The sequence below is a fragment of the Liolophura sinensis genome, chromosome 6, assembly GCF_032854445.1.
Source record: "Liolophura sinensis isolate JHLJ2023 chromosome 6, CUHK_Ljap_v2, whole genome shotgun sequence".
Lineage (NCBI taxonomy): Eukaryota > Metazoa > Mollusca > Polyplacophora > Chitonida > Chitonidae > Liolophura > Liolophura sinensis.
In genome coordinates, this window is record NC_088300.1 from 80353363 (window position 1) to 80366341 (window position 12979).

At 42.7% G+C, this 12979-nt stretch overlaps 1 protein-coding gene across 1 annotated transcript in view; it reads left to right on the plus strand.

The window, feature by feature from the left end:
- LOC135468839 (uncharacterized) overlaps positions 1-12386 on the plus strand; it is a 37909-nt gene extending 25523 nt beyond the window's left edge. The window contains exons 23-29 of the mRNA XM_064747289.1: positions 1676-1777; positions 4513-4584; positions 5988-6114; positions 7240-7349; positions 9943-10122; positions 10637-10802; positions 11335-12386. Of these exons, the coding sequence (XP_064603359.1) occupies positions 1676-1777; positions 4513-4584; positions 5988-6114; positions 7240-7349; positions 9943-10122; positions 10637-10802; positions 11335-11459 (882 nt within the window). The 3' untranslated portion in view covers positions 11460-12386. The remainder of the gene's footprint in view (positions 1-1675; positions 1778-4512; positions 4585-5987; positions 6115-7239; positions 7350-9942; positions 10123-10636; positions 10803-11334) is intronic.
- The last annotated feature ends 593 nt before the right edge of the window (positions 12387-12979 follow it).

A 12979-nucleotide genomic window follows, 5' to 3' on the forward strand; every position in this document is an offset into this window, starting at 1 on the left:
TAAACTACACACATGCAACATTACCTACATAGGGCAGGTGGGGTTGACAGTGACAACAGTAAACTACACACATGCAACTTTACCTGCATAGGGCAGGTGGGGTTGACAGTGACAACAGTAAACTACACACATGCAACTTTACCTGCATAGGGCAGGTGGGGTTGACAGTGACAACAGTAAACTACACACATGCAACTTTACCTGCATAGGGCAGGTGGGGTTGACAGTGACAACAGTAAACTACACACATGCAACATTACCTACATAGGGCAGGTGGGGTTGACAGTGACAACAGTAAACTACACTCATGCAGCTTTACCTACATAGGGCAGGTGGGGTTGACAGTGACAACAGTAAACTACACACATGCAACTTTACCTGCATAGGGCAGGTGGGGTTGACAGTGACAACAGTAAACTACACACATGCAACATTACCTACATAGGGCAGGTGGGGTTGACAGTGACAACAGTAAACTACACACATGCAACTTTACCTGCATAGGGCAGGTGGGGTTGACAGTGACAACAGTAAACTACACTCATGCAACTTTACCTACATAGGGCAGGTGGGGTTAACAGTGGCAAACAGTAAACTTAACTCATGCAGCTTTACCTACATAGGGCAGGTGGGGTTGACAGTGACAAACAGTAAACTACACACATGCAGCTTTACTTACATAGGGCATGTAGGGTTGACAGTGACAAACAGTAAACTTAACTCATGCAACTTTACCTACATAGGGCAGGTGGGGTTGACAGTGACAACAGTAAACTACACACGTCCAACTTTACCTACATAGGGCAGGTGGGGTTGACAGTGACAACAGTAAACTACACACGTCCAACTTTACCTACATAGGGCAGGTGGGGTTGACAGTGACAACAGTAAACTACACACGTCCAACTTTACCTACATAGGGCAGGTGGGGTTGACAGTGGCAAACAGTAAACAACACTCAAACAACTTTACCTGCATAGGGCAGGTGGGGTTGACAGTGACAACAGTAAACTACACTCATACAACTTTACCTACCTAGGGCAGGTGGGGTTGACAGTCACAAACAGTTTACTTCACACATGCAACTTTACCTGCATAGGGCAGGTGGGGTTGACAGTGACAAACAGTAAACCACAGACATGGAACTTTACCTGCATAGGGCAGATGGGGTTGACAGTGACAAACAGTAAACCACACACATGAAACTTTACCTGCATAGGGCAGGTGGTGTTTACAGTGACAAACAGTAAACCACAGACATGCAACTTTACCTTCAAAGGGAAGGTAGGTTTGACAGTGGTAAACGGTAAGCTGCTTATATGTAACGGCGCGCGCTTATGACGTTTGCTGCATGAATTTGAGAATGGCTTTTGATTTTATGCTCATAATTTATGATTAGATAGTTGTTCCTCTGTCTAATTGTCACACAGGTGAATGAAGAAAATGTAGATAACTGAATGATCGATTCTGCCAGTAAAGTGAAAAGGTATCAGTATGTGTTTACCCGATTTAGTATTACATACATCAGATCTATGTGCTGGAGTGGAAACACTTGTGAAATAAATAAATAAATAAATAAATAAATAAATAATGTACTGACTGAATGACTTGGCATGTTTTTCATCAGTCTGATTTCAACAGTGCCATTATATACGGATTTCGTATTCATTTTCAGCGTAAAGCCCGTAATATCCTGACGGACGTGTGGGTGGGACAGAGAACTGACTTCCCCTACGGAACAAACTTGACGTCAACATGGGAATGGCATTTCTCCAAGGTAATCGTTAACTAAGCACGACTACGTAATACTAACCACCAATCACAACTGCACAACACCAGTCACTAAACACGACTACATAATACCAGTCACGAGGAACGACTACACAATACTAGTCACTTAGCACGACAACACAATACCAGTCACTAAGCAGGACTACACGATACCAGTTACTAAGTACGACTACAGAATACCAGTTACTAAACAGGACTACACAATACCAGTCACTAAATAGAACTACACAATACTGGTCACTAAGCACCACTACACATTACTAGTCACTAAGCACGACAACACAATACCAGTAACTAAGCACGACTACACAATACTGGTCACTAAGCACCACTACACGATACCAGTCACTAAGCACGACCACACATTCCTAGTCACTTATCACGACTACACAATACCGGTCACTAAGCACGACAACACAACACTAGTCACTAAGCACGACTATACAATACTAGTCACTAAGCACCACTACACGATACCATTCACTAAACACGACCACACATTCCTAATCACTTATCACGACTAGACAATACCAGTCACTAAGCACGACTACACAATACCAGTCACTAAGCATGATTACACAAAACTGGTCACTAAGCACTACAACTCAATACCAGTCACTAAGCACGACTACACAATACTAGTCAATAAGCATGACTACACAATACTAGTCCCTTATCACGATAACATATTCCTAGTCACTAAGCATGACTACACAATACCAGTCACTGAGCACGATTACACAATACCAGTCACTAATTACGACCGCACAATACTAGTCATTAAGCACGACTACACAATCTGGTCACTAAACAGGACAACATAATACCAGTCACTAAACACGACTACACAATACCAGTAACTAATTACGACCACATAATACTGGTCACTAAGCACGACTACACGATACTGGTCACTAAGCAAGATTACACAATACCAGTCACTGAGCACGATTACACAATACCAGTCACTAAGCACGCCAACACAATACTGGTCATTAAGCACGACTACACAATCTGGTCACTAAACAGGACAACATAATACCAGTCACTAAACACGACTACACAATACCAGTAACTAATTACGACCACATAATACTGGTCACTAAGCACGACTACACGATACTGGTCACTAAGCAAGATTACACAATACCAGTCACTAAGCACGACTACGCAATATTAGTCACTAAGCACGACTACACAGTATCAGTTATTAAACACGACTACACAATACCAGTCACGAGGAACGACTACACAATACTGGTCACTAAACACGACTACACATTAATTACCAGTCACTAAGCACGACTACACAATACGAGTCACTTAGCACGATAACACAATACAGGTCATTAAGCATGACTACACAATACTAGTCACTAAGCACGACAACACAATACTAGTCACTTAGTACGATTACAAAATACCAGTCACTAAGCACGATTACACAATACCAGTCACTAAATACGACCACACAATACTGGTCACTAAGAACAACCACACAATGCCAGTCACTAAGCACGATTACATAATACCAGTCACTAAGCACGACAACACAATATTGGTCACTAAGCACGACTACACAGTTTTGGTCACTAAGCAGGACAACACAATACCAGTCATTAAGCACGACTACACAATACTAGCCACTAATTACGACCACACAATACTGGTGGCTAAGTACGACCACACAATACCTGTCATTATAAGCACGACTACACAATACTGGTCACTAGGCACGATAACACAATACCAGTCACTAAGTACGACCACACAATACCAGTCACTAGGCACGATTACACAATACCAGTCACTAAGCAGGACAACACAATATTGGTCACTAAGCACGACAACACAATATTGGTCACTAAGCACGACAACACAATATTGGTCACTAAGCACGACAACACAATATTGGTCACTAAGCAGGACAACACAATACCAGTCACTAAGCACGACTACACAATACCAGTCACTAAGCACGATTGCACAATACTGGTAACTACTTACGACCACATAATAGTGGTCACTAAAGCACAACCGCTCGATACTAGTCACTAAGCATGATTACACAATATCAGTCACTAAGCACGACTACGCAACACTAGTCACTAAACACGACAACACAACACCAATCACTAAGCACGACTACACAATACTGGTCACTAAGCACGACTTCACAATACCAGTAACTAAACACGACAAACACAATACCAGTCACTAAGCAAGATTTCACAATACCAATCACTAAGCACTACCACACGATACCAGTCACTAAGCACGACCACACGATACCAGTCACTAAACACGACTACACAATACTGGCCACTAAGCACGACAACACAATACTAGTCACCAGTCACTAAGCACGACTTCAGAATATCAGTCATTAAATATGACTATACAATACTGGACACTAAGCATGGCTAAACAATAGCAGCCACATAGCAAGACTACATGATACCAGTCACTGACAATGACTACACGATACCAGTTACACAGTGCAAACTATAGATGGAGAATGACCATTCTTTGTGACCCGCTTGAATCTTTGCACCTGAGATTGTCTGCTACAAATTATCTGGACTTGTCTCATGCCTGAACCTGCCTTTGGAACTGGATGGATGCAGGCCTTGCTACTGCAGGTTATTGTCGATCTACATAGTATAGCAGAATGAAATGATTTCACTATGATCACGTCTGTGTGTTTACTGTGTTATTCAGCCAGGGATATACTTCAATACTGGAGACCCAAGGATGACTCACCCCGTGGGCTTTGCCGTGAACGTCGGCGATGTAAGTCTAATGACAAGGCAACTTGTATTGGAAATCAAGGAGTTAAAGATTCGCATTTAAAGTTGAATATAGAGCTCATTTGAATTTAGTTACTAGTAATCAATGTTATTGTTGTTATCTCAAAAAACAAATGCCCTGTTATAATACGCGCGCATTGCTAATAACCGTTGTTGGTCAACTCCTAGTTCCGAAGGTTGCTGGATTAAATGAACGGTCTTCATTAACATGCATCATAACTATTGCGCATCACATACCCATCAGCGTTATGGTCCATCATATATACATCAGCGTTATTGTCCTCCACATCTGCATCATCGTTAGTGTCCTTCGTATATGCATCGTCATCATTGTCTCTCATATATGCATCAGCATTATTGTCCTTCACATATGCATCGTCATCACATATGCATCGTCATCATTGTCCTTCACATACACATCAGCCTTATTGTCCTTCACATACACATCATCGTTATTGTCCTTCACATACATATCAGCATTATTGTCCTTCACATACACATCAGCGTTATTGTCCTTGACTTACACATCAGCTTTATTGCCATTCACATACATTTCAGCGTTATTGCCCGTCACTTACACATCAGCGTTATTGTCCTTCACATACACATCAGCGCTATTGTCCTTGACTTACACATCAGCGTTATTGTCATTCAGATACACTTCAGCGTTATTGCCCCTCACTTACACATCAGTGTAATTGTCCTTCACATACACATCAGCGTTATTGTCCTTGACTTACACATCAGCTTTATTGCCATTCAGATACACTTCAGCGTTATTGCCTCTCACATACACATCAGCGTAATTGTCTTTCACATACACATCAGCGTTATTTTCCTTGACTTACACATCAGCTTTACTGCCATTCAGATACATTTCAGCGTTATTGCCCCTCACTTACACATCAGTGTAATTGTCCTTCACATACACATCAGCGTTATTTTCTTTGACTTACACATCAGCTTTATTGCCATTCACATACATTTCAGCGTTATTGTCCCTCACATACACATCAGCGTAATTGTCCTTCACATACACATCAGCGTTATTGTCCTTCACATACACATCAGCGTTATTGTCCTTGACTTACACATCAGCTTTATTGCCATTCAGATACACTTCGGCGTTATTGCCCCTCACTTACACATCAGTGTAATTGTCCTTCACATACACATCAGCGTTATTGTCCTTGACTTACACATCAGCTTTATTGCCATTCAGATACACTTCGGCGTTATTACCCCTCACTTACACATCAGCGTTATTATCCTTCACCACATACACATCAGCGTTATTGTCCCTCACATGCGCCTCAGCATTATTGTCCTTCACATACAGCTCAGCGATGTCCTTCACATACACATCGATGTTATTGTCCTTGTAAGGTTCCCCTGGGTTATCAATACAACATCATCGACTTTGATGACTCCACTATTGACTCCTCAGCCTTTGACATCACGCCATGTTTTGTGGACGAGGAGATACAGCGGTTCCAGCTTGACCTGATGACAGGTAAGGGGATATACAGCAGCCCCATCTAGATTTAAGAACAAGTAAGGGGAGATATAGTGGTTCCATCCAGACCCGAGGACAGGTAATGGTGATATATAATGGTTCCAGCATAACTTGAGAACGTCTAAGGGGAGATACCGCTTCACTTGAGAACTGGTAACAGGGGGGCTCACCTTCCTACATGTTTACGGTGTACTCAAGAATATGATTCGTATGTAGCTGTGGCAAGGTTTATTGTTGGTGTCACTACGGACTTCAGTCGAAACACATATTTGCATGATTTAATGCAGTAATAGTTCATTAATTTAATATGAAATTAAGATTTACCAGCAACCGGCGGATGGTCGTGGGTTTCCTCCGTTCTCTGCGCGGTTTCTTCCCACCATAATGCTGGTAGCCGTCGTAAAAGTGAAATATTCTTGAGTTGGGCGTGAACCATAAATCAAATGAATGAATGGAAATTAGGAATTATCACATTATATTCATCGAGTGAGTGAGTGAGTGCTTGGGGTTTAACGTCATACCAGTACTTAACAATTTTTCAGTCATATGACGACAAAGGAGTCCTTAGAGTGCACGTAATGTGCCTCTTTGTTACAGGACGGATTTCCACGACTCTTTTGTCAAGTGCTGCTTCACTAAGACGACATACCGAAGGCAAGTAAGTCAGCCCGCCCGAGCCATTGTACTGATACAGGTCAATCATTCGTTGCACTATCCTCTTCATGCTGAACGCCACGCGAAGAAGTTACAGCTTTCTCTTTTAAGGTCTTAGGTGTGACCCGACCCAGGACTGACCCTGGACCTACAACCTCCCGAAGCGCACACTCTACCAAGTGTGCTGTCGGGACCGGTCTCATATTCATCGATGCAGAACTGCTAAAATAAATATTTTCCCTGGTTACTTTTGTAATTTATTTATTTATTTATTTCTTTATTTCTTTCTTTATTTATTTATTTATTTTTTTTTCTTTATTTCTTTATTTATTGATTGATTGATTGATTGATTGATTGATTGATTGATTGATTGATTGATTGATTGATTGATTGATTGATTGATTGATTGATTGATTGATTGATTGATTGATTGATTGATTGATTGATTGATTGATTGATTGATTGTAGCTTCTGGTGATGCCGTGCCCGACTTTGACTTACTGCCCATGAAGAAGGGCATCCGCTCAGCAGTCATGGCCCGGGCTGGAGTCTCTGCGCTCAGGGTCCAGGAGGTCGAGGTGAGCAACCCTCTGTTATTACACCACTTTATTACCTTTGAATAACTTACTGCCCATGAAGAAGGGTATCCACTCAGCAGTCATGGCTCAGACTGGAGTCTCTGCGCTCAGGGTCCAAGAGGCGAGGTGAACAACCCTCTGTTATTACACCTCTTTATTACCTTTGAATGACTTACTGCCCATGAAGAAGGGTATCCACTCAACAGTCATGGCTCAGGCTGGAGTCTCTGCGCTCAGGGTTCAATAGTTCGAGGTGAGCAATCTTCTGTTATTACACCTCTTTATTACCTTTGAATGACTTACTGCCCATGAAGAAGGGTATCCACTCAACAGTCATGGCTCAGGCTGGAGTCTCTGTACTCAGGGTCCAATAGTTCGAGGTGAGCAATCTTCTGTTATTACACCTCTTTATTACCTTTGAATGACTTACTGCCCATGAAGAAGGGTATCCACTCAACAGTCATGGCCCAGACTGGAGTCTCTGCGCTCAGAGATCGAGGTGAGCAACTCTCTGCTATTACACCTCTTTGTTACCTTTGAATGACTTACTGCCCATGAAGAAGGGTATCCACTCAACAGTCATGGCTCAGGCTGGAGTCTCTGTACTCAGGGTCCAATAGTTCGAGGTGAGCAATCTTCTGTTATTACACCTCTTTATTACCTGTGAATGACTTACTGCCCATGAAGAAGGGTATCCACTCAACAGTCATGGCTCAGGCTGGAGTCTCTGCGCTCAGGGTCCAATAGTTCGAGGTGAACAATCTTCTGTTATTACACCTCTTTATTACCTTTGAATGACTTACTGCCCATGAAGAAGGGCATCCATTCAGCAGTCATGGCCCGGGCTGGAGTCTCTGTACTCAGGGTCCAATATTTCGAGGTGAGCAATCTTCTGTTATTACACCTCTTTATTACCTTTGAATGACTTACTGCCCATGAAGAAGGGCATCCACTCAGCAGTCATGGCCCAGACTGGAGTCTCTGCGCTCAGAGATCGAGGTGAGCAACTCTCTGCTATTACACCTCTTTGTTACCTTTGAATGACTTACTGCCCATGAAGAGGTCGAGGTGAACAACCCTCTGTTATTACACCACTTTATTACCTTTGAATAACTTACTGCCCATGAAGAAGGGCATCCACTCAGCAGTCATGGCTCAGACTGGAGTCTCTGCGCTCAGGGTCCAAGAGGTCGAGGTGAGCAACCCTCTGTTATTACACCTCTTTATTACCTTTGAATGACTTACTGCCCATGAAGAAGGGTATCCACTCAACAGTCATGGCTCAGGCTGGAGTCTCTGCGCTCAGGGTTCAATAGTTCGAGGTGAGCAATCTTCTGTTATTACACTTCTTTATTACCTTTGAATGACTTACTGCCCATGGAGAAGGGCATCCACTCAACAATCATGGCCCAGACTGGAGTCTCTTTACTCAGGGTCCAGTAGTTCGAGGTGAACAACCCTCTGTTATTACACCACTTTATTACCTTTGAATGACTTACTGCCCATGAAGAAGGGCATCCACTCAACAGTCATGGCTCAGACTGGAGTCTCTGTACTCAGGGTCCAATAGTTCGAGTTGAGCAATCTTCTGTTATTACACCTCTTTATTACCTGTGAATGACTTACTGCCCATGAAGAAGGGTATCCACTCAGCAGTCATGGCCCAGACTGGAGTCTCTGTACTTAGGGTCCAATAGTTCGAGGTGAGCAATCTTCTGTTATTACACCTCTTTATTACCTTTGAATGATTTACTGCCCATGGAGAAGGGCATCCACTCAACAGTCATGGCCCAGACTGGAGTCTCTGTACTCAGGGTCCAATAGTTCGAGGTGGGCAACCCTCTGCTATTACACCTCTTTATTACCTTTGAATGACTTACTACCCATGAAGAAGGGCATCCACTCAGTAGTCATGGCCCAGGCTGGAGTCTCTGCGCTCAGAGGTCGAGATGAGTAACCCTCTGTTATTACACCTCTTTATTACCTTTGAATGACTTACTACCCATGAAGAAGGGTATCCACTCAGCAGTCATGGCCCAGGCTGGAGTCTCTGTACTCAGAGGTCGAGGTGAGCAACCCTCTGTTATTACACCTCTTTATTACCTTTGAATGACTTACTGCCCATGAAGAAGGGCATCCACTCAGTAGTCATGGCCCAGGCTGGAGTCTCTGTGGTCAGAGGTCGAGGTGAGCAATTTTCTGTTATTACTTTACCCTACCGACTGTCCGTCAGGCGGTTGTCTCTTGAGCGGTTGTAGCAAGGACTACCTAACCTATGTCATGTGTACAGTTAGACATTGGAAGGAACCCAATTTTTGTGACCTTCACCTTTTTGTATGGTCTTTTTTAAGCAATGTTATATTTATTTTGTCAGACTTGTATCACAGACATGTCATATATCTTAAAGTCTTAACAAATTTCGTCAAACTCGCACCTTACGTGCAACTACTTATGCAGAAGAAGCCTATTGTTTCTCACTGGACTGTTTTAAATCTATAAGTCTGTGCCTCTAGTGAACACTTTATCGCTTGCATCTGATGATTGGGGAGTGATTAGCGGATATTACGGTATGTTTTGTGTCGTCCTACTACAGGTTGATTACGATCAGAAGGGCGTGCATGTGTCATTCGCACTCCTTGGAACGCCGACCGTCTCGGGTGATGCCCCTTACAGTGGACAACCTGACTTGCCGCTAGATGTCGTCGGCTACAAACTGACAACAAGTATAGAAAACGGAGATTTCAACGTCACCCTCAACACAGGCGGCCAAGCGGTAATATGACAAGATTTATGACAAAGACTGGAAAGTGGTTAAATTCTCCTTCCTTTCTTATTTAGAGTTGCCCTTTGTGATAAAAAAAATTGCATCTATTTTACAAACGCAACATTTATCACCTGTACGACATATAATTGCATTGCCAAATATTCATTTTTGTTAACGCTAACGTTAGTCGGGGCCTCTGTGGCTCAGTTGGTTGGTGCTCTAGCGAAGTGGAATAACCCAGGAGCCTCTCACCAATGTGGTCGCTGTGAGTTCTAGTCCAGCTCATGCTGACTTCCTCTCCGGCCGTAAGTGGGAAGGTCTTGCAGCAACCTGCGGATGGTCTTGGGTTTCCCCCGGGCTGTGCCCGGTTTCCTTCCATCATAATGCTGGCCGCCGTAGTATAAGTGAAATATTCTTGAATACGGCGTAAAACACCAAATAAATAAATAAATAAATCTACCGTTAGTCAGCTTTATTAAGAAAGCCAAGCCCTTCTCTGATGTGCAAAGTTGTGTATGCCCAGGTTGTACTGAAGGCAGTGGTAGGAAGTCTGAAACAGTTAATAAAAACAGAAGACGGCAAATTGGTGCTTATAGACGATCTGTCTTCCACATCACCAAATCCGACAGATCCTGGTACATCCGGGCCCTTAGGACACTCGTCCCCTCCCAGCCAAGGGCTCAGCTCCGGTAAGTGTAACGAGCGCATTCGCAGCCTAGATCTCACTGTCCCGATCGTCGTGTGATTCGTCCATGATGTCTGTCATGAAGCCTTGCATTATAGTGTCTCGAGTGTATGATAGAGTAGGGTTTCATGGCCATTTCCACATACCTGTATGGAAGCCGGATAAGACCATCATCGCACCATGGCGATGGCACGAAGGGGTAGCTCGATGTTTCGAAGCGATAGCACGATGATGCGAAACGATGATACGACAGCACGAAGCAGTGGTACGACGGCACGAAGCGATGACACGATGGCACCAAGTTGCGTCGCTTCTTATCATCGCCTGGCGATGGAACGATAGTACGATGGTGCATCCGGCGTCCATACATGTATCTGGATTTCGAATTTTTAAGACGTTTCACAGTATTTTGAAAATCCCACCACCCAAAAAGGCTTATATATAAGCCTGTATGTATGGTATGTTTGGCGAAACTCATTTATAGCCACCAGATCTGGGCATTGCTCTGAATTACATTGTTTACATTCTGCTTACAGGTGCGATTGCTGGAGTCACTATTGCCATGACAATCGTCGGTTCAGTCATAGGCGCATGCGTGACCTACGCTTTATACCGGAAGAGAATGGTTGGCTACTCCATACAAATGGAACGGTTTAAATGATGACGTCAGAGACTATATTTATTTTGATGGAGGACTACCTCTTCTTAGACTGTGATGTGTAATAACACCGTGCCAGAATGTCGTAAAATTCATGTAACATCAAAATGTAACAGCACAAATAAAGATGAAAGCGTTCAAGTCGCATAGCAAGCTAGATTAAGGTAAGCCCTTTGGTTTTCAGGGGAAACAATTGTTTCATTTACATAATAATAGTACTTTTGTCTTCGCTTTAGGGTAGCAATTTTCTAAATGTGAATATTCATGACAAAAGTAACACCCAGTTTCTGTCTATATTGAAAACTAAGCTCCCTGATGACACTTTCGATTTCATATATTAGTTTAATGGGCACCATGTTTCTGTTGTCTTATACTTTTGTCTTTTAAATAGACAAGTCCAAAACAAGTTCATGCTTTATAGTTATAGAGAGGATACGTGGAGACTGTACAGTTAACCAAAGCCAGCACAAAATTAAGTAACTGATTCTAACATAACAAGAGGCTAACTCATATTACAGGGTATTGGTATTTTCTCTTAATGTGTGAGCAGGCTAAACGGAATCATTTAATTAGTCTGTACGTTTTACAGATCACAGACTGCGGCTAAATATTACGATAAGGTAGATTTTGTACATGTATGTATCAGATGCGTAAGTTAATTCCACTTTGTTTATGTCATTGAGGTGTATATAATTCCTCCGGTGAACACGAAATAGTAGCCAGACGTTTTACTTCACAAAGTCGCCTCTTTAATTATTTATTGTCTTGACCTATAGTTTCGTAAATACCGTCAGTATTCAGGTTTATGAACTATACTGCAATGACATTATCATTTTGCTTCTCATGTTCCAACAAAATAAAGAAAGGACACTGTTTTGCTACTTATCATGCTTGAAATGTTGAGTCACTTTTCGCCCTTCACCCTTCTACACCATCCTAACCTCGGTATTGGCAGAAATGTGACAGCACCACATTCACATCCAAGCAGAAATGTGACAGAACCACATTCACATCCAAGCAGAAATGTGACAGTACCACATTCACACCCAAGCAGAAATGTGACAGAACCACATTCACCTCCAAGCAGAAATGTGACAGAACCACATTCACATCCAGTGAGAAATGTGACAGTACCACATTCACATCCAAGCAGAAATGTGACAGTACCACATTCACATCCAAGCAGAAATGTGACAGAACCACATTCACATCCAGTGAGAAATGTGACAGCACCACATTTACATCCAAGCAGAAATGTGACAGAACCACATTCACATCCAAGCAGAAATGTGACAGTACCACATTCACGTCCAAGCAGAAATGTGACAGTACCACATTCACATCCAAGCAGAAATGTGACAGCACCACATTTACATCCAAGCAGAAATGTGACAGCACCACATTTACATCCAAGCAGAAATGTGACATCACCACATTCACATCCAAGCAGAAATGTGACAGTACCACATTTACATCCAAGCAGAAATGTGACATCACCACATTCACATCCAAGCAGAAATGTG